Raw genomic sequence first — 26,663 nt, 5'->3', positions numbered from 1 at the left:
AAAATTTTCGATGCTGATTTATTTGTATTCGCGCCGAATTTTTGACACTTCGAACGTGATGCTTTTGATAATGTTGCCAGAATTTTACATCGAACGTGTTACTTTCACAAATTATGCAACACTGCGTTTGTGATTGAAGCTCGAACAAGTCCATAGTTTTAAGAAAAACGCATTTAAAGTTTTGCTATCGAACACCAGAGCGCCCTTTGTTATTCCTTGAATAACTCGAAAAGTATTTGCCGGATTCACTTCAAATTTTCGCACAACATTTTTCAGATATTAAACTTTAAGAAAAAGCAAAACAATCAAATTTTTTGAAAATTCTGACCCCTGACCCCCTAACCCCATAATACGAATGAATAGAAACGATTCAGCCCAGAAAATGTTAAAGCGCAGGGCGAAGGACCTGCCTGGATCAAGAAAGACTTTTAATTTCACTTGATGGTTCCATTATGTGCAAGGTTCAGCTAACCTGAGTATTATGACGAGGCAGAGCCCCACGATGCCGCATTCAACGCCTGCTATTTTTCCAAATAAACACGGCATACTTAGCTCAATAGGTTGGCTAGCATTTTCAAGATTTGTTGAAGACATTTCTTTATTGTTAACGCCTTTGCATGTTTACATTTAAAAACCAACTTTAATGGTACTTTAGAAAATCTATTCTCTGTATTAACTGTATAATTAAAAGTAGGCACTGGTTAACGAAAAAGTAACGCTAATTAAATAAAAAATAAAACACAAATAAATTAAAATACATTTAATTTTGATAATTTTTTTTTTAATTTCTTTTTTGTTTAGATGTATTATATAATTGTATCATTTAAGATAAGTATATTGAATATAGCATATGCTTACACATACATATATCTACACAATCACGTACATTCTATATTTTCATTAAATGTTAATAACGTAAAAAGAACTAAAATAATGTAAATTAAAAAATAATATAATATTTATAGATTTATATATGCTCGGGATCTCCTTTCCTTTTAACGCTTATTGTATGGGTATGCGCAAATGTGTTTGTGTATGTGTTGGTGTGTGTGTGTGTGTATTGTATGTTGTAATGTGTATATTGCATTGTATACATTTATAAGAAATTCATTATTTTAACAAAAAATAAAATACAATTAGTATTTATTTAACTTGAAATTATAATAGATAATAAATTAAATCGTAGCAAAACTTCTTGGCTTCAAATTGCAAACAAACAAATCTTTACGTTAATAAAGAATAAAAGGCATTTCTTGATGTTGATGTTGTTGACCGAGCGGCTTTGCCGCCATGAGGACGCAGCAAAAACGCCATGAATTTGCATTGAAATGAGCAGCAAATCAAAATTCGATAAGCGAGCGAAACGTTAAACCCTCGCTCGGTTGCCGTAAGTGTCGCAGCTCGCACTTGCCTAGTGCAGTCATGAAGCTTGTCATGCGGTGATTTATGAAATCAGCGCCGAAAAGCTAGCCGTACAACATCGGCTGCAACAAAGGCTCAAATCCAATCAATCAATTTATTGAAATTATCAGTTGATCTTTTTTCGATTTCCTTGGCAATATGTTGTGGTTTTTACTTAAATGGGCTTGCAACCTAAATTTTTTTAGATCTATTTTTATTTATCATTAAATTTATAGTTATAATTACTAATTATAATATTACTATAATTATTCATTACTTTTTGTGTAGATTTTTTCCTGTTGTATTATTTTTTGCTTTATTATATAATTTTCCTTTTTCTCTTGTTTGCATCCTTTAATAAAGTATTTTAATCGTATTCCGTTATTTATTCTAAGCTGTTTCAACTGTTAACCACACGCCCGATTCTCCCATTCTCAGCTGCTGCTACTGCCGCTATTGCCGAAACTCGCTGCTTTGCTTTTGCTTGTCGTCTACACGCTATCGTTTTTATTATTGTGGTTGCATTATTACTAGTAGTTGTAAATATTAGTGTAGAGTTGACAATTGCTGTTGTTGTTTTTTTTTTTGTTTTTTGTATTTGTTTATTCTTGTTTATCGTATGGGAGCGTGGCTGCATGGATGAGAATTCCTCCATATGAATGTGGTTATGTGAATTTTAGCAATAATTCCTCTTCTTAATACAAATTTAATATTGGCTAAAGATCGTCAGACATAAATGAGTTTTGTGATTTTGATTCTTCTATTCGACGAATTTGCTGGCGAAGATACATTATTCTGCAATAGAATAGAGGAGCATGATAAATGCAAGATTCAGATATTGAAATTTGAAATTAATTGGAAAATAAAATATTCTAAAACTATATAAAAAAAAGTTTAGATTTTGAATACGAGTTTTCGGATCTTAAAAACTTATATGGAAAATTTTGATTAATGATATCAAACCGATCACAAAATAAGTGCATTTTTGCTGTAATAAAAAGTATCCCCATTTAAGAAAATTAAAAAAACAATTATGCCATTACTTAGAACATGAGAAATAAGAATAAAAATTAACAAATAATTGGCGCGCCGACTGTGGGGTGCATCTTGGTAAAGTTCCACAAATGGAACCGACTCCGAACGGCAAAGGGTTTTTATGAGAAGCTTTTTCATGGCAGAAATACACTCGAAGGTTTGTCATTGCCTGCCGAGGCACGAAAGCTGTTAAGAAAAAACTTAAAAAAAAAATTACAATTTCTCCCGGTTAAAATTTTAATTCATTGTTGTTGTTGTTTAGTAATACAGTAATAGAAGCCCCGTCAGTGTAGGGTATTATCACCGGTCATCTTCTTCTAGCTCATCTAAAGGTAGACTCAGGAAACATGCTGTTTCGACGGATTGGGTCCAGAGGGAGAGGGGTGTTAGATGAGTAAGTTTTAGAGGGCAAGTGAAAAGGTGGTTAGTGTCTTGCGGGGTACCTTCACATGTCAGATATATGTTTGGTATGTCAGGGTCAATTCTGGATTAGTAGGAGTTTAACCTCCTACAGTATCGAGAACGTAGTTGTGCCAATGTTATGCGTGTCTCGCGGGGAAGCTGGACCTCTTCATCTGCAATAGGTGGTGGTTGGACTCCGATTACGGCATTCACTGGATGGAAGCTTAAGAATGTGACGGTCTCCCGGTGAATGTCGTTTATTGACTGTCTAGTCCAGTAAATTTCTGTCAGTTTTGTCCTGGATCTCCTCGGCGTAGTTTAAACGGAAACCTGCGGTAGCACCCTAGCAGGAACTGTTTTTAATTCATCATCATCTTGGCATTACAGTCCGGGGTGGGCCATTGCCTCCTCTACAATACGCCTCAATTCTTCTCGACAGCCCTTTTATCGCTCTATGTTGTGAGATTCTCATCTTTCGGATATCGTCTTCTACGTCTTGCAACCAACGTCTCTTTGGCCGGCCTCTACTTCTTGGATTCACTTCAAATACTTTTTTGGTCGCATTATATTTCCTCCCGCGATTAAAACACTGAGCTCGTGATTATACCGTATTCAGTATGTACCGTCTTCTAATCGTAAATTTTAATTGATATTGTATAATACAATTTATTGAATCACTGGCCGCAAACAATATCGAGAAAATGGTTGTTGTTGTTGTAGCAGCATATACGGAAATGCTACTGAAGTGGCGGTCCTTCCCTGGATATAAACCCGGATCTTTCCGGTTACGTATCATCGACTATTGTTTGAACCTTTTCCAGTGACGTACATTCCAATTTTTTTTCTGAATTTTTCATAACATATTCGTTCGATTTTCTCACGAATATTAACCTTCAGAGGCTCGAGTGCTTGAGCTTTATTAGCGTACACCTTTGCCTCCTCGTTTGAATAAAATATTTCCCCCCAGCAGCCATTTCTTCAAATTGAGGAACAAATAGTAGTCCGAGAGAGTCAAGTCCGAAGAATTGGGTGGGTATGAAACGAGTTGGAACCCTACTTCCATTAGTTTTACGACCACAACTGCTGGTGCGTCGTCGTAATAAAAAGGAAAATCACTTGACGATTCAAACGAATGCCAAACACAAAGAAATATACCCATTTGGCTGAAACTTGTTGTGTGTTCTTTGAAGAAATGCTACTAACTAAACATAACATCGATAAACGACTTTGTACGAACTTTTCAAACTACTCTCGGGTATAAGTTGATGTTGTGTAAAATAATCACAAGTTCCATTAGGCTACTGCAGAGAAGAGACCAATTTTGTTTAAATGATATGTCAGGCTACAGTGGCCTGTAAAGTAGCCAGTTAAAAGTCTTAAGCCTACTTTGTTAAGTGAAAGTAGCTTATCAGAAATTCCTCTGTCCGGCGTTAGGAATCGTTTTGCTTTCGCTGGCTGCTAGAATTTCGTCAATGTTAAACGAATTTTTTGTTATTCTTGTTGTAGCAGCAACATACATATACATATACGGGGAATGCTGCTGAGAGAAAGTCCTTGGCCGGATATAAATCCGGGTCGTTCCGATTATGTAGAACCGACTGTCGTGGAAACGACGCTTATCTGAATTTCTTCTCCCACCTCCTGAGAAGTTCATTAATGTGGCCCTTTGTAAGTGCACAGAACGCTCAGAACCAATTATAACCATTTTTGCCCACTTTTTAAATTAATGATCCGCTATTTCATTTCTGTTATGCCCCTGTTGTCCAGGAACCCAACCCTTGTTGAAGTTCCTAACATGTTGAGAAGGTTCAGTCAGTCAAATGCCATTTTTTAGGTGATTGTAGTTGATAGAAGGGCTTTTAAAGCCTTTAGACTATCTGAAATTATGTAAACGTGAGTTCCTCTCATTTTTCTACGGAAACATTCCCTCATGCATATCTCAATGGCATAGTATTCTGCCTGGAAGATTGTTGGGTAAAAACCCATTGGAATCGTTTTTGGAATTTAATTCTATTGATTCTTGTACAAAGTTTCAAATTTGAATTTTAGTTTTTTGACGATATGATTCAAAGTTAAATCGTAAGAACTCAATTTCATTCAGCCATAACACCGATAGGAAGCGATTTAATAAAAGTACTAGTGCTACATCAAAAGCGTGAGAGAATCCAATTGTGCCTCCATCTACAATAGGTCGGCGTTTTTCTTTTTCAGGCGTAAGAACGAAATGTCCACTCAATAGCAGCTAAACAGCCCAAAGGCAGAACACAAGAAACACCGTTTCTTGCCTGAAACTAAATGTTGTTTCATTTGATTCCTCTTCTTCTTACACAACAGTTCACGGTTTTCGCAAACTGACTCTCACAACAACCCGAGAACCGACAAAAGAAATACAAAATAGGCCTGACCGGCCAACCGTGGGCGACCGCCTGATATGTCGTGGAATCCCCTTAATTACAGTTACCACAAAGAAATAGGTAGGTAGGTAGGTTAGATGGCAAGAGTACCCCAGGTACACTACAAGTAGCACTTACGTGCCGTTTTGATACCATAGTGTGGACCACTAGCTGCGAAAAAATTAGGGAAGAGAAACCATCTACCGCCATCCAGTGCTATTGATGTAGTGGAGGAGAGAGAAGGGATCTAGGCTGGAGAATTTCTTCAGGCCATCCCCAAAGGGTGCGCTAAGGAATCCAAGCGCTTAGCCGCCAGAGCTGGACATTTCCAAAGTGCTCAAATCTCTGTAGGATCTCCACAGCTTCTGCGATAGGAGTTGTACGAAAGTCCAAGCTTCTCCGCATGAGTTCCGATGACCCAGTGACCAGTGAACACCGCAATGAATTTGGAGATTGAATGGCGGGGGATTCCCATCACCTTATGCGTCTTGTTTCTGTCGTATTGAGGCCATAGTGTCTTCGAAATACCACACGATGAGACAGACCTCCATCTATCTTGCGCTTTTTTTAAAAACAAATTGTGTAGTTTCCCTTTAATAACGGTCAAGGGGAAACCGATGTCTGAGATGGGTCAACTGAAACCGGTTCTGTCGACCCCCTCCTGGCAAGCTCATCGACAATTTCCTTTCTCTCTATATTCCAGTGCCCAGGAACCCAAATAAGGGAAATGTTTCCTGAACGCGCGAGACGTTTGAGTTCCTGCTTACAGGAGTTGACCAGAAGAGAGCTGCAATACGTCGACGAAAGGGCCTTGATCGCAGCTTGACTATCGGAAAAAATATCAATGTCTCCCTCCCAACAGCGATCCCTAAGCATTTTGCATGCTTGCAGGATCGCGAAGACCTCTGTTAGAAAGACGCTGCTCGTTTCCGGCAGTATAAAGGAGACTGGAGTATTGGATAATTTAGAGAAAACTCCCGCTCCAACTCCAGATTCCAGATTCTTGGAACCGTCAGTGAAAACAGAGGTACCTACATCCGTGCCGACTCTCCCCTCCTGCCAATCTAGCCTGCTCGGAAAGATAGCCCTAGCACAACCTTTAAAACCGAGTTAGCGCATGGTGAGATCTGTACGAAGAGAAATATAGAAATAGAAAATATTTCTCCGCCAATTGGATGATCCTGCCATACTTTCGAAATTGTTTTTTTCACTTAAAATTATTACATAAATTCAAAGAAATATTATATTAATATTTGTCCACTCACTTTTGTTCTTGTAGTGTTGCGTTGATTTCAGTTATTCTAACTAAGCTTCTAGCACATTTCAACTCTGCCGACACCTTCGTACACTGTAAATCTCCATACAAATGTGTTTCTTCCGAACATTTTTGCGCCTGAAAGCAGGAATAAAAAAACAATATATGAAAATTAAATAAATTGCGTTCGATTTGTAAAACTTCTGCACCTCTTGCATTACCTGTTTCTCCAAAATATCTGCTTGCCAATTGGTGACATGTGTAATTAAATCAGCCCTAAAATACTTTGCTAATTTCGGTGAAATTTCTGGGCCTTGTGAACGGCCCGCCTGCACAGATGACGCCACACAACTCTGCAATGTGCTCAACGACGCGGATGAAGTATTTTCCACTACATAAATAAAATTGATTTTATATTAGAAAATGTTTTTTTTTTTCATATACAAGGAGGTGCGATTATTCACTTCCGAGTGAATTTCAATGAAATTCAGGGTGAACCCGACATTAAGGAGTTACATGGGTTTCGTGGGTTCAAAAAATCTATTTTTTTTTTTGTTTTTGTTTATTAATTTCTACAACATCTCAAAAATATTATCCTGTGTGCGCTCCAAGCCACTTTTATTGTTACTCAAAACTTTAAACGCGTTTTTCTCGGAACCATGTTTTCAAAGTCGGCTGTCAAATGTTCTCGAAAACTACTCAACCGATCTTGATGAAATTTTACACAGGTGTTCGAGATACAATTTACTCGTGCTTGAACGAAGGATTTTTTTTCCATTACAACTATTTAAAAAAAAAATAAAAAATACCAAGCAAATTTCACCGAAATTTTCATTTTTTTGGAAAAATGGCTGCCAAAATTCCAATTTTTACTTTTTTTTTCTTTCCTTCGGAAATTTCAGAAATTATTCCTTAAATATGTATCTATAAGACAGAAAAAAGTTTGAATTAAATAAATAATTTTTTACATAGAAAAAAAAATATTGAAAATGGGCCTTTTTTACCCAACGAAACCCATGTAACCCGTTAGTTGTGTTCTGTGTTTCAATTTTGGTAATTTCATTTCCACTTATATTTTTAAAACGAATTCCGAGTGAATTTAGATGTGCTGAGAAACAAATTCTCAAGAAAATTTGAATTTCTTCTTCTTAATTAGCGCGATAACCGCTTACGCGAATTTGGCCGAGCTTGGAGTTGTGAATTTTATCGAAGCGAAGATGTGAGTAAATTTAAAATTACTATATTAGATTTATTAATAATAGCATTAATAAAAATAGAAGAACAAGAAATCTAGCATACACCTTTTTGTAAAGGGAAAATATGAGAATTCTACTCAGTAGACGATCCTTCTTAAATTTATGGAAGACCATAAGGATGTTTCAGGTGGGTTCGTAAAAGGCTGTAACGCGAAAGTGGATGCTCTGTGAAAGCTTGTACTGGCAGGTTCTTCAAGCCGTACGATTTGAAACGACGTGACTCACAAAACCAATTTCTGAGATTTCTTAACAAAAATCCAAAAACTTGGCATTAATTAATTGGATGTGACGTAAATGGTGTGTTTCCAGCAGTTGCCATTCAAAAATTTAATATTTTATTATAAATATTAAAAAACATTTGTAAATCGCAGTCGTCGAGCTAAAAAAGCAAAGTCTACTCAAAAGTTTGTGTCTGGCTGGGAAAAAGTATTGAAGAAAATGCAGTTTCGATTCCGTTATATCGTACTAAGTCATGCTTAACTTTATTGGAAGCAAAATTTGGCTAAAATAATCAGCCAATGACCCGTACCCATAGATCCACAAGCCACCTTTCGCCAGAAACTCACTCACACTCACTCTGGCCGCCAATTTTGCTGTACAGCAATGGGTGTTTCTTTTAAATTAAAAAAAACACCGTCTAATTAACATGCCAAAAACACATTTACCGGCCCGGTAGTTCGATACGAATAGAATCTTTCGCATAGAATCTTTCTGTTAAAAACTGCAAGTCTCTCATTTGCTATCAAAATAACCGCAAACGTAGTTTATGCGCTAATTTTTTAGTTTTTTATTCAAAAATTTATTATTTGCTTTAGTTAAATTGACAGCTGTCAGCTGTAAGGCTCATTTCTAGGGTGAATCTAAAACGCTCATTCAAAAATGAGCTAATAATTCGTTTGTGATAACACCGAAACTGAATTCACTCGCTTTTAGGTGCATTTTCATATTCACTTTCACTCGGATTCCAGTAACTGTCTGATATTCATAATTACAAAAATATTCCACATACTCTTTCTCTGTTGCTGTTCCATCGCAGCGACATTTAGGTCCATTTCTTGTGTAGGCGTCGGCGGTCCCTCACCAGGCAGAATACCAATAACTCCACTACCGCCAGCATTTACGCTGACATTCACTAAACTAGATGAGGTACAGAGGCCACTGTTGTTGTTGCTGCCAATCGAATTCATGACATTGCCACTGTTGCCCTCGACAGTCTTTAAACCGTACGGTGTGTTACAGACGGCGTATGCACCAGCATTTAAGCCGGCACCCATATTAACGCCGCTGCCACCGCCCACATTATTGTTGTGACCGGATACAGGAACAACACCGCCGCTGCCACCAACACTAGTTATAGGACTTTTTGTATTGTAGCCCATCGGCGACATGCCATGTGAATGACCTAGATTGTAGTGTGGCGAGTTCACTGAATTATCCCTGAGATATAACAAAAAAAAAATTTTTTTTTAATAGTTAATTTTAAATATTAGAAATGATTTACCTCAGTACTATCACCGCTGATGAGGTCGTATTCAGCGCGTGATTGGTGCCATCAATGGAAGTGCCGGCATTGCACATCATATGTACCGCCTCGTTGCCACTAACGCCATGTTGTGACAGTGTATGATGATGATGCAACGCCGCCTGTTGATGCTGTTGCTGTTGCCGCATCAACAATGCCGCCTTCTGTTGCGAATTCAACATCATTTCCTGTTGCTCCTTTGTGCCCAACTTTGGCGGCCCGGGAGCATTTGAATTCATGTGATGATCCACCTGATTCGTTAACGTTGACTATAAGCATAGAAAATTTACTTTATCGCAATTTCAATAAGCATTTCAACTCACATTTGGCGATGTAGTCGACGCTAGATGCGCCTGCTGTTGCAGCATTGCCACTGGATCCATTTTTCGATGATTACTACTGTTTTGTGTCTGTAAAACACCTGCAACCATCACTGGTACGCCCGCACTCGATGGCACGGAGGCGAGCCCGGTGGCAGGCAACATTGTTGCTCCGCCCACTACAACGCCTGTGCCATGCCCCGACGCAGATGACGCGGAAAAATGCATTGATGCAGCTGCTGCATTGGCTGCTGCAGCAGAAGCGGACGCGGAGGAGGAGGATGACATAACAGTACTGGCATTGGGATGCGATGCTAGACGTGGTAATGCATTCGGCAGGCCTACAGTAGATGTTGGAATTGATGATAGGTCATTATGCTGCGCATTCACCAGACCATGAACTGAAGCCGCACCGGTTAGCGGGTAGTTAGCCTCCGACGTTGGCGTGGAGTCACCTGGACTAATGTCCATGTCAGGGTTTTCGGCGATGCGACCTTTTGATAGAAACAAGGTGAGGGTATGTATAAAGAATGATAAAAATAAATACATAAATCAAAATAAATTTACCATCTAAACGTCTTCGATGGCTTGGCGGTCCTGTATCATTTTCATAATTCCACCTCAGTCGTGAATTTCCCCGTGAACTGGAATGTTTCGCGTAAGCTATAAGATATGGAATTAAATTTAAAAAAATATTTCAATTTGGTTAGTTTATTTATTAACTTAAAAATAATATAAAATAATAATATAAAATAATGATATAAAAAATTACAACCAATTTAGAAATATAAGACCAAAAACTAAATACAGCCGTCGAAAAATACTTAAGAGCGATGTGTTGGCAACCATATAGGAGCATATTTTATGTTGTTGTAGCAGCATAAGCATTCCCCGTGCATATACGAGGAATGCTGCTTTAGTGACAGTCCTTGGCCGGATATAAATCCGGGTCTTTCCGGTTACGTAGAACCGACTGTCGTGGGAACGCATCTTTTATCGAGTACGCTGGTGACCCGGTACTTTTTGCGCTTAAATATATTTGCTTAGGTCACATTCTTTGAAATGGGTTCATTTATCTATTTCTCTTGAAGGGTTCGCATTGATTTTTGGCTTTTAGTAAGCGCACTGATATTTTTGTGCGAAATATACTTAAGAACGATTCGGTCTTCATCCGAAATTTTATGAATTGTTTTCGGTTTTATATTGCAACTGGCAAGTAAGTGAAAAATAAAGTATCTGGAGTATTCCTACAGCACTTTACTGCAGTTGAAACGATTCAATAATGTCGATAAGGAAAAATGCCACCCCAACTCTTCCAAAAGCAATCATAGAGTTGCAAAAGTCCAGGATAATCCAGTGATCTTTCGGCAGAATGAAACGATCGTTTTTATTGCTTTGAAATATTTTTCTGCGTACAAAACAGCAAAAAACGTTTCCGGAAAAATGAAAGCGCGAAAGACGCCTAGCCAGATTGATGGAATGATCGTTAGAATGGCAAAACAGAATCACAGGAAGAGTGCTGGTGACATCCATCGAGAAATTTTCGTTCACTGGAGAAGCCAATAACGAGAAGAACAGTTGCGCTTCGACTGGCAGAAGCAGGACTTCACGGTCGACTGGCATGGAAGAAGCCTTTGGCAACAGCATCGCTGAATTGAGTTTACTCCAGAGTGCTTATCTTGGATTCAAAATCAGTGGCGATATATTCTATTCAGTGATGAAACGAAAATAAGTGAAGTTTGTCCAGATGATAGGAAGTACGTACGGCGGCCAAAACGCCCAGCATTCGACCTCCAGTTCGTCTCAACAATTATAAAGCACGGTGCAGGTTCAATAATGGTGTGGTGCTGCTTTTCGTCGAACAATGTCGGACCAAATCAGTGTAATGAAGGTAAAATGTATGCGGTCAAGTACGTTTATATACTTCAGAATGTAATGCTACCTTATGCGGAAGAGAATTTACCGGTGGTTTGAAAATTTCAACAAGACAATGATCCGAAGCACACTTCTCGTGTTGCAAAGAAGTTTTTCAAAGAAAATTCAATCACTGTTCTGGATCGCTCCCACAACAGTCGGTGCTACATATAACTGGAACGAGTCGGATTTATATCCGGCCAAGGACTATCACTTCAGCAGCATTCTCCGTATATGTATGGGATATGTTTATGCTGCTACAACAACAACAACTGTGCTGGATTGAGTATCTTCCAGTGCCGACTTAAATTCAATATAACAACGTAAAAGATGCACTCAGTACGCAGAATCTCACCAATCAGTTATTTGAAAAGGCCAAGGCAACATGGTAATCCATTCACGTTGAACTTTATAGAGATTTATTAATAAAGCAGAAAAGAGTTTTCGACAAAATATTAAGGTATACTTTTCCCTTTCGCCTACATTTTTTAAGATTTTACTATTATTTTGCTTCGTTCTTAAGTATTTTTCTCGAAGGATTCCTGAATTGTATAAACTTTTGTACCTGAAGCAAACAAATTTATGTTTTTCTTGGGCCAAAAGACTAATACAGATTGAAACCATTTTAAATTTGTAAAATAAAACCTAATATGCAAAACATTTGAGTGATTTTATTGAAAAAGTCTCAAATGGAGACAACAGCGTATCGTTCTGAAATATTTTTCAACGGCTGAAAAGACAGGGATTCGTTTCCACGACAGTCGGTTCTACGTTACCGAAACGACCGGGATTTATATCCGGCCAAGAACTGTCACTCCAGCAGCATTCCCCGTATGTAAGTATGGGGAATGTTTATGCTGCTACAACAACAACAACAACAACAGGGAGTCCCATATTTTTATTACAAAAAAGGGGTTTAACGCTCTTTTTTAAATGTAGATTATAAAAAAAGGGTAAAAGAACAGTTTCAACTTAAAATATATAGTATTTAAATTTGTATAAGAAAATTCTATATGGGCCACTTGCAAATTATGATGGCAATATATGCATTTAAAGTGTTTTCTTTTTTGGGGAAAAATGTCATACGCCCTCCGAAACGGTTGCGTATTTCATATGAGAATGGAACAAAAAAATCAAAGAATGGAATAAAAAAAAAAAAAAAAAATTAAATAAAAAAAAAAAAAAAAAAAAAAAAAAAATAAAATAAAAAAAATTAAAATAAAAATTAAAAAAAATAAAATAAAAATAAAATAAAAAAAATAAAAGTTTGGGAAAAAAGAAATCCATTTTTGCGCAAATGGTTTTAAACTATTCTATGGTCGATCTTTAGGTCCTGGGCGATGCTATGACTACTAACATTACGATCAACATCAATTATATTTGTGATTTTATCGACATTTTCAACGACGGGCCTGTATGTGGGAGGTGCATCTATAACATCAAAAATACCTGAACGGAATCGACGAAACCGAAATTGCACGTAATTAGCTGATACAGTAGCGGCAGCATAAACACCATTCACAATTTCAGAAAGAAAAGCTGGCTGATCTTGTTATCACCCTGTATCTTACAACTGAGTGAAACAAACAAAAAACAGCAAAATAATTTTTTTTTGTATGAAATGTCACCTTGATAATGAACATAAACTTTTGATTGTTTGATCGATACTTTAGGATATCTCGATCAGTGTAGCCATCTACCGAGAGAATAATGGACTTCTTTGTCCCCCAAACTAACATATCAAAACAGAGCGATTTATTTAAATTTTTTTGTTACAATTAAAGTTTTCACAAAACTACTTTCACGAACTTGTGTGCACAAATAAAATAAAATTAGCGGGACAACGCTCACTCGCACTTTTTGTAGAGGGTGCAAAATACCTGGTAAGAGTGCAACAGTTTAAGAAAGAAACACGCAACCATATGAATAAGTTGAGAAAAGAAAACGAAAAATTGACAGCCCTGACACGGAGCAGAATAAATGTGGCATTATTACGAGTAATTTGTATTTAATTTTGAACCGTTCGTAGATTTTTTTATGAACCAAATTTCAAATGAATACTATAAAAATACGATAAATATAAAGAAAGCCCTATTTCATAAATTATACATACAAATATTTAAACTTTTAATTTATTTCAACCAAAGCTTGCTCGCAAAAAAAACCAATATAAAGAAAATATAACAATTCCTTTTCTAATGCACAATGTTAAGAAAATTAAAAAAAATATGTGTTTAAGAAACAATTTCATTAAAACGAAAATATAAATCCAAAATCTACATTTTTTTAATGGGATCTATGGATTAAAGACACTCACCAGATCTGCAAAAGCGATCGTCACGATCTCTGTCACGATCTTTGTCCCGGTAATCCTTTTCTCTATGCTGATCACGTGCCAGAGTTCTAAAAAAGATTTTTAAATAATTTCTACATTTATTAATCAAAATATTCAAAAAACGCACCGTTCTCGTTCCATCCATTCCTTTGGTTTTTCCCATTGTGAAACTTCAGTTTTGCAATTATAATAATACATTTTTCCTAAAGCGCAATAAATACAAAAAAAAAAAAATCAATATATTTAATAAAATTCATTCACACATCCCCCGCATATATACTTACCCGATGAACTGACATGCTCACTCCAATCGCCACAACGAGCCACACGTTCCCCCCGATCACTACGTTCACCGCCACCACTGCCTCCTCCACCACCTCCACGATCACGTTCACGATCGCCACCGCCGCCACCACCACCGCGATCACTTCGATCTCTATCACGATCTCTATCGCGATCGCGTTCTCTATCACGATCACGTTCAGAGCCACGATCACGTTTGCTATCTCTCAAATCTCCGCGATCACGGTCACGATCTCGATCGCGATCTGTCGATCCAGAACGTTTGTCCCCACTACTGGAAGAACAAAGTTTTGCTCCGCTTCCCCCACCACTGCCACCGCCGCGCCGATCCAGCCTGTCGTGATTGGTGCGATGTGATTCAGAATCACGATCATTACCACCACCACTGCCACCACCGCGTCTGTCGCGTTTATCTAGAAAATATACATCAGAATTTGGAAATTATGTCAGCGATACGAGTATTAATTGATATTTATAAATGAAATGTATATCTCTTGACTGCCTATGTTACTGATCTTATCAAAGCACGTAGGATGGGCGTTAACTTTCGGCGGAGGGGGGAAATTGCTCTGCAAAAAATTATATTTATTTCCGTGTTAAAATAGCTTTTAATAAAAGTGATTATCGTGCAGAAACGGCAGAAAACGGGCGGTACTTCGCACCCTTCATTAATACCTGCCAAGGTTGGCAAAGTTAGAAAAATACTCTCTACCAAAATTGTTAAGAGTAGGTTATTTTTTTGATTTTGTTTGTAAATTTTTAAAAGATCATTACAGATCCCTCGTATTCGACTCAAAATAGTTTTTGGCTCTAGAGTGGATATGTTTGCTTCACCTCAGTTAAATATTACAAACTATGTATATTGAGCTAATGTAGATTCCATGCAGAACCTTTTTACATGGAAGCGGACAAAGAGAAAATTCGGTACATTTTACAGTTTTTATTTGTTCAGGCATTTTCGGCGGCTGCCGTAGCAGATTGCGTGACTATCATTCAGAATCAAGCGAGAACGCAGGTTCGAATCTTGATGAACCACCAAAATGAAGAAAAAGTTTTTTCTAATAGCGGTCGCTCTTCGGCAGGCAATGGTAAACCTCCGAGTGTATTTGTACCAAGAAAAAGCTCCTCATAAAAAGTATCGGAGTCGGCTTGAAACTGTAGGTCCATTTGCGGAACAACATCAAGACGCACACCACCAATAGGAGAAGGAGATCGGTTAAAGAAAATGTCGTTAAAATCACAGAAATAATGGAAGTTAACCAGCATGTTAGTAGTCGTAGCATCACCCAAGAGCTAAAAATCGACCATAAACGAGTTTAAAACCAATTGCGCAAAAATGTTACGCAAAAATAATGGATTTCTTTTCCCTAAACTAATATTTTAAATTTTAAAATACAAAAAATTACAATATACCAGGTGTATAAGCTTAAATCCGCTGATTGCTCGTAGATGGCGTTAGTGAGCATATCAAGTTACCATAGAAATGTCATATTTTTTTTTGCATGGGTTCGACACCTGTTTACATCAATCACTGCACATCATCAGTGATTTCATACAGCAACACACTTTTTTCCTTGCGTAATCATGTCTAATTTTGTGCCAAAAAAAGGGCATATGCGGGAAGCTCTACTTTTTTGCTTTAATTTGAAGAAATCGGCTGCCGAATCGCATCGAATGCTTGTGGAGGCCTATGGTGACAGTTCATTATCGGAAACAACTTGCAGATACTGGTTTCGTCGGTTCAAAGACGGCCATTTTGACTTGAGTGACAAGAAGCGTGAAAATCGGCCCAGAAAAGTTGAGGACCATGAATTGCAGGCTCTTTTGGATGAGGACGATACCCAATCGCAAAAAATGCTTGCCGAGCAGTTAGGTGTCACTCAACCAGCCATTTTCATGCGTTTACGTGCCATGGGAAAGGTCCAAAAAGTCGGAAAATGGGTACCGAGAGATGGGAAAAATGTATAGCTAGCGAGGGCAAATACTTTGAATAAATTATTTTTTTGCTTTCTATAAAAAAAATGGTTTTTTTTTTACTAAAAAACAGCGGATTTAAGCTTATACACCTGGTACATAAATTTTTATACATAAATTTCACTTCCGATTTCCATAAATAAGAAAAATATCAGAATATCAATTGGATTAATTCAAAAGCTGCTTTCGAAAATGTTATCTTTGCATTAAGAAAATTTATAGTCCATTATCAGTTGCAAAGAAAAATTAAAGTCTTAACATTAAGTGAAAAGTTTAAAATTATTAACGATTTCGCAAGTGGGAAATGATATGCAGGCCTCTATGCAGCTCTACAAAAAACGTGGGAAATAAAATAAAGCTTCATAAACATGAAAACGGCAACCACCGCTAATTATTAAACGTTCAATTGGTAAAGGGATTTTTCGATCTCAATTCTAGATTTCATTTTCTTTCTAGTTCAATAAACTTCTTTTTCCCATTATTATTTAAATGGTGGGATAAAAATTCACAAATTGCCAGTCTATTCCACGTTATATTTAATTTACTTTGGCATCAACCGATACTTTTCTAACCGTGCTCGCCTCTCCGTTATTACGGCAGCTACTTCCTAAACTAAAGGGGGGAGCTTGGTTTATGAGGTCTAAAAATTGCATCTCTTTGCGATTTTTTTTTTTAAGGATTAATTTAGCACTGCAAAGTTTTTTCTATCTTTTAATAAACATTTAAAAAGTATAAAAAATTGTTGTACTGGTTAAAATAAGTTGAAAAAAATGTTTAACATAGAAATTAGTAGAGCGCTGCAACGCTGGAGTTTCCAACTGGCGCACAAAATACAGCTCCTAATAATTATCTAAAGCAAAAAATTCAAATGGATTTCTAATTATCATGATTTTTTATTCTAGATGAACTAAGAAAACTGAGAGAAATTCCAAAATTTCAACTTTTTGGAGGTTTTAAAGAAAAAAATGCCTTTCTATAAAAAAAAATTCACTTCAACTTGGTATAAAAATCTTGAAAATTTTTTTTATCTATTTTGTTAGTTCAAATAGAAGAGCATTTAATAATGAAGGGAACAAGCTATGATTCATTTCAAAAGATTCATTAGTTTTTTTTCATTCATTTACGCCAATTCAAAGAAATCAAAAAAATGAAAAGTCGAGAAAAGAAGATAAAGTTTGTACTATAGCTGTCTGGTCACAGCGTAACTACCTAACGCTCGCCTACCTTTGGCTTTGTATCTACGGAAATATTGAGAATTAGGCTCTGTAACTTTGTGTGAATATTCTGAAATATATTAGAAATCGCTTAAAACGAAAAAAAAGAATTGATTTTTTTGACCTTATAAACCAGGCTCCCCCCTTAAGAATCTGCGAAACACCGGGTAGGCGCGTACGCCATACCCGACTGTTGCTTCGCGACTGATGATAATACTCCTTTCAGCATCATAAATCTATTTCTTCAACCCAACTCACCTGTTGAATATTTCTCCTTTTTGTAGACATCGCGATCTCGATCCCTCATTTTCTGCATATAACTGAAACGGTCACTGCCGCGATGATCGCGATCGCGTATATCGTGCGAACCGTGTCCTCTTGACGATGGCGAATCTATTTCAGGAGATTGTGAACGATACGATGCGCTATTACCATTATTCATAGCAGTTTGCGATAGTCTTTGCGAAACTGAAATTGGAAAGCATAGAAATTCATTTACTAAGTATTTTTCAGCATTTTCTAATTCAATGACATGCAACAGTGCTCACCATTGTTCAACGCAGTACCAACAGCTGGTGACAGATCGCGATCGCGATAGTTAGATGACCGATCGCGTTCATAATCGCGCTTTGAACTATACTTGGAACTCTGTAAGGTAGAAACACAAAAATGGTGTGATTAAAAGACGCATGCGTAAAAAATTCTGAAAGACTACATGAGATGCTGGTGGTAAACTATTAAATGCAAAGGGAAAACCAAATACACAAAACACCAAGAAAATTAGTTGCCACATTTGGAGAATGGCCAATGAATATGAAATGTGAATGGCCAATTAAATAAACTAACAAGTTTTAAGGTATACAATTTAAAATTTTGATTTTCGTTGATTGAAATAATTTTTTTTAAATATAATTTTGAATTTTTGCTATGACTCGTGACAACAGTTAGCCAACAGTAAAAGGGAATAAAAAAAGATAAAGTCTGCAACAGCACGAAACACACTTAACGGCAGGACATACGTGGTTGGTATTTTGCCAGCGGCATTGTTTGAACTAATATATTTTATTAAATACATTTAATTAATAATTTTGCGTCTTAAAAATCATTTAGTATTCAAACTTTGAATTTCCCTTCTCGAAACACCCTTCGTCGCCTAATCACCTGTCGGTCCGTGTCGTGCCGCCAAGTGTGCATACGAAACCGTAGCAGTATGAGATTGATTAGTTTTGTGTGTTGAAAAAATGGTGTTCAAGTTATCTACAGTATGGTTGGGTGTCATGTGACGCCGCTGGGCATACGTTATTCATGTTAACAAGCGCATGCGCAGCGTACGCCCACGACCGGCGCTCTTCTACTTACATCATCTATGCGACACAGACCGACAGCAGCATTTTTGTTAAAGCCGGGTGCCAATGGTAAGTCTATTGTGATACTATTTGTGGTAGTCATAAACAGTGGAATCTCACGAGTGTACTAAAAGAACGCTTCACGAATCACACAGGAAGCGTCTCGCTGAGCTGACACTGAGTTGGTAGTGATTTGAAAACGCTCTCACACTCGTTTTTTCTTTTTTTCTTTTAATTTTTTTCTTTAGCTTTTCTAGACGATGTTGCAACAATTCAAATTCAATTCAATTTTTTCAACTTTGCAGGTGCACTTTAAAATGATGTTAACGATTTGTGTTTAAATATTGGTGTATTTTTAATTTATATATATATATACTTTTTTGTTTAGTTTTATGTTTTACGACTAACGCGAAGCGAAATGAGTTGCCTTGAGTTGATGGAACACACAATGTGAGAGGTTATTTGTCGGTTTGTTATGTTGTGGGAGTTGTAGACGATATAAAGTTACAATTGCTTGCATTTCTTGTTTTAGACATTTTTTGGCGTTTTTGACGCGAAAACATTAAGTTTTTTTTTTTTTTTACTTAGTTATATTGTCCTCTTCTACGAGTAATAATTGCTTGTTATTTGTTAGTGACTACAACGAAGAAGAGCTTTCAAATTGTAGACTGAGATGATTGGCTGGTTGGTTGATGTAGTTAACGAGAAGACCGATGCAGTTTGCACATGTTTGCAGTTGGAGAAGAAATTATTAAAAACAAATTGTTGAAAATATGCGCACATACAGTGAATAACGAAACACAAGCAGGTCGTATAGAAATGTACGGTTTTTTTTAATGTTAAGCAAAAAGATGACTAGAAACAGCAACAACATCTTAACTTTGTAAAGAAAAGAAGAAACGTTATTTTTCTTTTACTTTCCAGCATAGACAGTTTTGCTTTCACAGGTAGAAATGAAATTTTGAATTATTTCTGGTTTAAGGATTCAATTTTCCCAATGACAAAATTACTTTCTCTCAAAAAAAAAAATACTTTTAAATATTGAATTATTGTAATTTTTTTTTTTTATATTCAAAACAAAATTTGGTGTAAAAATGCTGAAAAATTTTTAAAGTTTAAGAATTTGATTATTAGGAGCAACAAAATAATTTCTAGCAATTACAGGTTTAACTTCTTCAAATAGCAATACAACAAAATTCAAAAAAATATGGGGGGTCGACTTCTCCGAACAATTATTCAAGCTTTGAAATCGAATAAAAACAAAAATTCATTTTTTTAATCTAATTTTTTAATAAACCCATGTACATATATAAGTAAGTATAGTTCTAATTTCAAGTCTTAAACATTTTAATTAGCCTGAACTATTAAATTCTGCGACAGTCGGTTCTACGTTACCGGAACGACGCGGACTTATAACCGGCCAAGGACTGTCACTTCAGCAGCATTCCCCATATACATATGTTTAGGGAATGTTTATGCTGCTACAACAACAACAACATAAAATTCTGCTCTACATTTCTATTCCGAAAGTTTTACTTGGAATAGAGGAGAATAAATTTTGCCCGGGGAAAGATAGAATGGCATGCGAGTCCCTTTAAATTTCTTAGCTTTCAAAAGGTTGGACTCTGAGTCATCTGAACGAAAAGAACCGCTTCGGCTGGCGGTATAATTTAACTTTTCAACTCAAATCGATTTTCACAACAGACTCGTTAGTTTTTTTTTTTGTATTTATCTGTGTAAATATTTAAGAATATCTACTTGAAATGTTGAAACAATTATTTTTCCAATATTTTAATTGTTTTTTATTTCACGGTTTTACGTCAAAAACATTATTTTTGAGTCGACAAAGCTCCTCCTCCAATTTGCGGTGCTTGTCTTAATGTGGTACCACCCAACAAACGTCTGTTTGACAGAACACAAATGCTTTATTAACTAATCGCCTAGTTTTAAGCTCAGAAAGCTGAATTTTGTAAATATTTGACGAGGCGAGTTCTATTTTCAGTAATATAAAAGTCGTACTCATATATATAATTCTTAAGGAAATTTGCCTATAACCACTTGTAAATTACTAATAGATAGGGAAACCATCAACAGCAATCTGACCTGACTACATGCGAACTAAGAAAAAACAGAAACGGTCGAAATGGAACAGCGGTCACTCAGAAAGCCTGTTGAGATTTGATAGAGAAAGTATAAGAAACCTGAAACAATAGGTAACCACGCCGGAAGGTTGGGACTTCCATACTATTATGTTTGTAGAAGCTGTCTTAGCACGGAAGAAGAGCAAACAATCAGACACCTCCTGTCTGTGTGTGAAGGCTTAGCCAAAAGCGGACTTCGCACTCTTGGTAGCGTATTCTTAACAGATCTAGGGGATATAGCGCATCTAAAACTAACAAAGCTTTGCTCGTTTATGAAAGCTACGGAATGGTTTAAAAAGGAACACATAGTGTAAGAAAAGTTTCAGTGGTATCACAATGGATCTACGACAAATTTGAGTATAATTCTATGTATATATATACAATAGTTTTAATCCTAATACCCATTTTATTGCATTATATGAAAATACGTGAAATTACTGTAATGAAAATTAATTTGACAAACCTAATTGGAATTTCAGGCTATATAAACCAACATAGTTAGAAAAATTCGATTGAAGTTTTGAAAAATGGGTTTATTTATTAGTCTGTTCCATCTGTTTTGGAGGCAGTCGTAGCCAGCAAATGATAGAAAAGGTTTTTTCTAATAGCAGTCGCCCTCGGCAGGCATTTGCAAACCACCGAGTGTATTTTCGCTATGAAAAAGCTCCTCATAAAAAATATATGTCGCTCGGAGGCGGCAAGAACTGCAAGTCCTTCCATTTATGGCACAACATCAAGACGCACACCACAAATTGAATAGGAGCTCGGTTTAACACTCAACTAAGGATGTACGCGGTAATTATAAAGGGTGATCAGATTGAAGGTACTTTTTCCAAGAGGGTTTTTTTGACAGATCACGTGTGACTGCTGTCAAATTAAATGCATCATTTATTTTTTCACCTTTTATTTTCATTTCATCTTGGAAAGACTTACGCCTCAACCACGTTTACAAAATGTGCAACTGTATAACGAAAACCAACACATGGTAAAAAGTGTTCATCGCACGCTCAGGTCAACTTATGCCGTTCAGCGATGAGGCCCAGCGGCTACGTCAATAAGCCCAATTGCCGTATGTGAGCTGAAGAGCAACCCGAAGCCATTCAAGAACAATCATAACATCCATTGAAAATAATCGTTTGCTGCGGAATCATCGGTCAATATTTCTTCAAAACGAGGCTAGCGCCAATGTAACAGTGAATGGCGAACCCTATTGCGCCATGATAAACGGCTTGTTTATGTCTGAAATTGAAGATTGTGATCTCCACAACATTTGATTCCAACAAGCCTGCAACGGCGCTAGTTGCCATACAGACGGTGAAAAATGGATTTACTGCATTGTTGTTTCAGAGAGCCATTTATCTCTCGTTTCGGACCAGTGAATTGGCTACCAAGATCGTACGATAGCGCACACATCTTTGGACTTTTTGCGGATATGTAAAGTCAAAATGCTTTGTGGGAAAGCTTCGATTGAGGCATTAGAAGCCAACATTATTAGAGTTATAACCGATATACCGACCGCAATACTCCAGCGAGTCGCAAGTTAATCAAAATTGGTGTTTACGAATGGCCGCATTACGACGCAGTAGCGACCAACATTTAAAAAGGAGTATCTTTACAAAATAAACGTCAGGAATGGTTCTACGCAAAATAATAAAGATTGCCCAATCAATTTGAATTTTCGTTGTACCATTTCAATTTAAAATCCGATACCCCTAAATTGATCGCCCTTTATATATATCCATTTTGCATAGCAACGTTCCCTTCACCAAGGACAACAGGTCCACCAAATTGGCATATCATTTCGTGGTACAGTTATAATTTACACAGACGACTAAATCAACTCCTCTCGTTATTCTAATGTCTATATCTATTTCGATGCCAATGGCACGTAGTGATCTAGTAAAACAATAGACTCCTGATTGGAAAATCTCACCACTACTTAGTATATAAAAATGTAACTACGAAAATAAAACACAAAAAAAAACCAGTGAAAGCTCAAAAAATATATGCGAAAAACTAACGCATACACGCATTAAACAAAAGTATGCAAAGCAAACGGCACTATGATAAGGAAATGGAGGCTCTCCAATACACGCCTAAAGGAGAACTAAATTCCTTACATATACATATTAGGATACAAATTAAAAGTGTTGTTGAATGTGGCGACAAAATGAAAAGAGAATAATCACATTCATAGGTGTGTTTTGGGGCAACAAAAATATGTACTACATATGTATGTATGTATGTACTATGACTGCTATTAAAATATTTATGGCCATTGCGGCTCATCACTCACCTGATACGAATGCGACTGATGCTTCTCAAAGTAGCTGAAAATATGTAGAAAATAGCATTAAAAAAATTGTGAATTAATGTAAATACAATAAATAATAATAATATTTTATATTATTTATATTAAGTAATATACAAATTAATTTCATCAGTTTGGCTGAGCAGCAGCAAAAGGGTGAACATTTTGAATTATACAAATACTGACACCATCAAAACAACAGCAATATTAATAAGACGCTCTAGTCACCAATAGTCTACTTCACATGATTCATTTGGATATGATTTAACTTTGCCATTTACTATTGGTTAATTGGTAGAAAGAACAATGAAGTTAATATTTCCAAATTAGTGTCTGTACAAGAGCTTAATACAAAGTTGCGGTGGTTCTTCTGCGACACCGAACGTCACGTACAAGTTAATTGTATCCAATCCCCCTATTGCAACCTTGCGTCAAGTATAGTCATGTATCATGAACCTATCGGACAATTCAAGCGCATTCACACAACAGACGGGTATAAGTTAGCGGAACTATCTGCATTTCTTTATGTGGTCTTTTATTTTTTGATGAATGTTTTGTACTATTATAACAATCTTTTATTTGAAGTTGCTGAATCGTTAGCTGAAGTTGGCACTCGCTACATCTGGAAAGGTTTTTGGTTGCATTCACCCAGAGTTAGATCATGCAACAATTCACGAACCTTTCAAATTGGTGGATAAAATGTATATCGGCTGAAATTACTATGTAAGCTACGTCCAAAGATTGTTTCGAAGGCAAAGTAATCAAAAAAATCATTTCGAATAGATTATTTAATAAATGCGGATCGTTTCATTAACATAGAGCCGACTACTGTGGGAATAACGTCCAATATGTGTTTTCATCGTATGCTTATGTACTTCATAATTAATGCAAATTTGACAACACGACGCTGACGAAGAGAAGATTCTTCATTGAAGTACCCTTAAAGCAACAGTAATCTTATAACTTTCCCAGCGGAGAACTGGCTTAGATGCCACGAGAACATTCACCATATTAAACCCCATGGCATGGGCGTACAATTTGATCATGAGGCAGGACGTCATGTTACACAATGATAAAGCCAATCTGCATATCGACACCGATGACCGGAAAAAACTATCATTTGATTTAGAAAGCTCTTAATGACGTGAAGTTAAATCCAATAGAGACCGGCAAAATGTTCCTGCACTCAGAAAGACAATTTAGTTGCACTTTGTATTATCGAGTATATACCCTTTGCAGCATCTAAGGCCACGAGCAACAAAAATCCAGATAAATTATTTTGAGCTTTTATCAAAGAAAAACAACCAAACTGTGAAGCCAACGATCCACAAATTGTGGGTAAGTTGACACAGTAACAGAATATAAGTAACTTTCACATTTTCATAAATAAACAACTAAACTTTTCAACCAAACAAAATTCATTGAAAATTGTCTCCCACAAACTCATCCATTATATATGTGTGCCTATGTACACATGCAGTGAAAACTTAGAATATTCTTAAACACAGAATTCAACGTACTTATTTTGCAATTTTCACAAATCAACTAACACGAAATAAATTTAACCATCATTGTGGCTTGAGCAACATATCGTAGCTACTTTACATTTGACGACATTATCAAATACCGACATTGAATACAATTTGCTATCCATGAAACGTTAATTAATATGTAGTATATCTGTATATTTACTCCGATCTACTTTAAGTTGAGAAAAAACAGGAAGAAATGAAAATAGTTAAAAATAATTACCGCATATGAGGAAATATGTCGCAAAGACTAAAGCTAAGCACTGGCAACGTCAACGCCGATTTTTGATGGAGAGGTGCAGCAGTTGTAGAAGTAACAGCAACAGCAGTGGCAGAACAGATACATATATGTATTCTTCAACCATGTACAATTAGAAATTCCCGGAGTCAGATGTCCATCATTAGTTCTATATTCATTGCAGATATTATTCAGTCAAATTCGATATCAATATTAAGCAGAACTTCTTTAAAAACTCTGCAACAAATTTTGTTGGAATTTTTCAATGCAGAATTTCGTGAAAACTCTCAATAATTCTTAATCGACATTATATTCAGACATTTTTTCCTCTTCTCCTTATGATATTCCATCAAAGAAATTGGAAAAGAACGAACGCACGAACACAAGACAATCGGAATTGATGAAGTAGACAAACAGCAGATAATCAACCAAGGTGGGAGAAAAAGTTAATGCAAAGCACAATGAAATCAAAGCCACCCGAATGGCCGGACAATGACATACAACGGAAAAATGCCAGCAAAAAAATTTTTTACCGATACTTTTGCAAAATTGTTGTGCACCAACCTTTGCCGTAAAGATAATATGGAGATATTTGCTTAGCCAACGGTGTTAGTTTAATAAAAATGCTGGAAAAGTTACTGCCGCAAACATATTTGCAACATATACTCAATAAATCTAAGAAAAATATAAATTTACCCATCGTTCACACGTTGTGGTTTTCTAGCATGCATTACCATCAATGCAAAGTTTTCGCCCAATTTTTTTGGTTCGTCTTCGTTGTGCCGCTGCACCCGACTTCCACAAATATGTAGGACTCCTTTGCGCAAGTTAACAATTTGCCGCTATCTTGGTCAGTTTCAACCAAAATTTTCACCAAGTTTTCTTGGCAATTTCAATTGAAACCCAACCCCTTAAGCTTTCAAAACTTCCTCGTATTCCTCAGAATTCACTTTTTCTGGGAGAAACGTCGTCGACTCGAACTTCGTCGTCGGTAAAAAAGCGAAACTTTCAATACGGCTCCGTTCGAACGTGCCTGCCCTCGCTTCCGTTTATCGAGCGGTATTTTACAATTTTATTCGCTTTTTACTCTATATAAGGCGCCCCAATCCACACTTACAAATTTCTTTATATTTTAATACTTTTTTGCAGATTTTTGCTCAGGAAATTTTTACTACAATTTGGCCTGAAATTTATTTTTTCTACGCTGCTTGCTTTTCCTATTGATATGACACTTGGTTTTTCTAATTGGTCTTGTATGTGTTATTCATTCCCCTGCTTTGGACCATCTTCGTTGAATGGTTATTCATCTCTTTTTAACCGCCTTAATACTGCCCTGTGGCAGAGTGAAAGCACGTGTTGTTAGTGGTGTGGTGAAATCGTATCAGAATCCGCCATTTTTCAAGAGGCATGGTTGCACAGGACAAATATTAGTGTTGAGCAAGCGAGCTAATATTTTTGACAGAATGCACAAATGAGAGAATATATATAAGAAGTTAGTGAATCTAATTATTAAGAAATAATATGACTGGTTTTTCAGGGTTTAAAACGCAACGGGCTTAAAAACCGAAGTAGCCGGACGGGCTTAGCATGTGTACGATTCGGTAGATCAGTATAAACCAGTTTTAGAATTCCTAATGAAAACTTTAATTATTTACTTAACCTCATAACACCACTATCGTATTATTTAATAATTATTAATATGATTTTATTTTTTGTCATACGCCACATATTTTGCTAAAACATATCACATATTCTAACTAAAAACTGTTTTAAA

General features: G+C 36.5%; 1 protein-coding gene across 5 annotated transcripts; it reads right to left on the bottom strand.

Moving 5' to 3' along the window:
• Positions 1 to 1,934: 1,934 nt before the first annotated feature.
• Positions 1,935 to 26,180, bottom strand: LOC128857904 (WW domain-containing adapter protein with coiled-coil homolog). Of its 5 annotated transcripts, none has more exons than XM_054093731.1 (15): positions 25,586 to 26,180; positions 24,875 to 25,126; positions 23,108 to 23,141; positions 17,873 to 17,972; positions 17,583 to 17,792; positions 14,118 to 14,549; positions 13,961 to 14,036; positions 13,816 to 13,901; positions 10,152 to 10,247; positions 9,588 to 10,078; positions 9,244 to 9,533; positions 8,752 to 9,179; positions 6,696 to 6,877; positions 6,497 to 6,624; positions 1,935 to 2,196 (listed from the first exon to the last, which is right to left on the bottom strand). In XM_054093731.1, the coding sequence occupies exons 2-15, from the start codon at positions 24,877 to 24,879 to the stop codon at positions 2,118 to 2,120; spliced, it is 2,637 nt and encodes an 878-aa protein (XP_053949706.1). In that variant the 5' UTR covers positions 24,880 to 25,126; positions 25,586 to 26,180; the 3' UTR covers positions 1,935 to 2,117. The 5 variants fall into 5 exon arrangements, with proteins under 5 accessions (XP_053949706.1, XP_053949705.1, XP_053949701.1 ...); XM_054093730.1 differs by having other exon boundaries at positions 24,875 to 25,058; XM_054093726.1 differs by lacking the exon at positions 24,875 to 25,126.
• Between the last annotated feature and the right edge of the window lie 483 nt (positions 26,181 to 26,663).

Source organism: Anastrepha ludens, chromosome 3 (assembly GCF_028408465.1).
Source record: "Anastrepha ludens isolate Willacy chromosome 3, idAnaLude1.1, whole genome shotgun sequence".
In the NCBI taxonomy this organism is placed as follows: Eukaryota; Metazoa; Arthropoda; class Insecta; order Diptera; family Tephritidae; genus Anastrepha; species Anastrepha ludens.
This window is presented reverse-complemented; position numbering and strand designations above follow the sequence as displayed.

Coding starts and splice junctions, on each gene's coding strand:
- LOC128857904 (XM_054093726.1), bottom strand. CDS start 25,626: ATGGTAATGCATGCTAGAAAACCACAACGTGTGAACGATGG. Junction 23,142..25,585: donor CCACAACGTGTGAACGATGG/GTAAATTTATAT, acceptor ACATATTTTCAG/CTACTTTGAGAAGCATCAGT. Junction 14,550..17,582: donor AAAGGAGAAATATTCAACAG/GTGAGTTGGGTT, acceptor TATATTTTCTAG/ATAAACGCGACAGACGCGGT.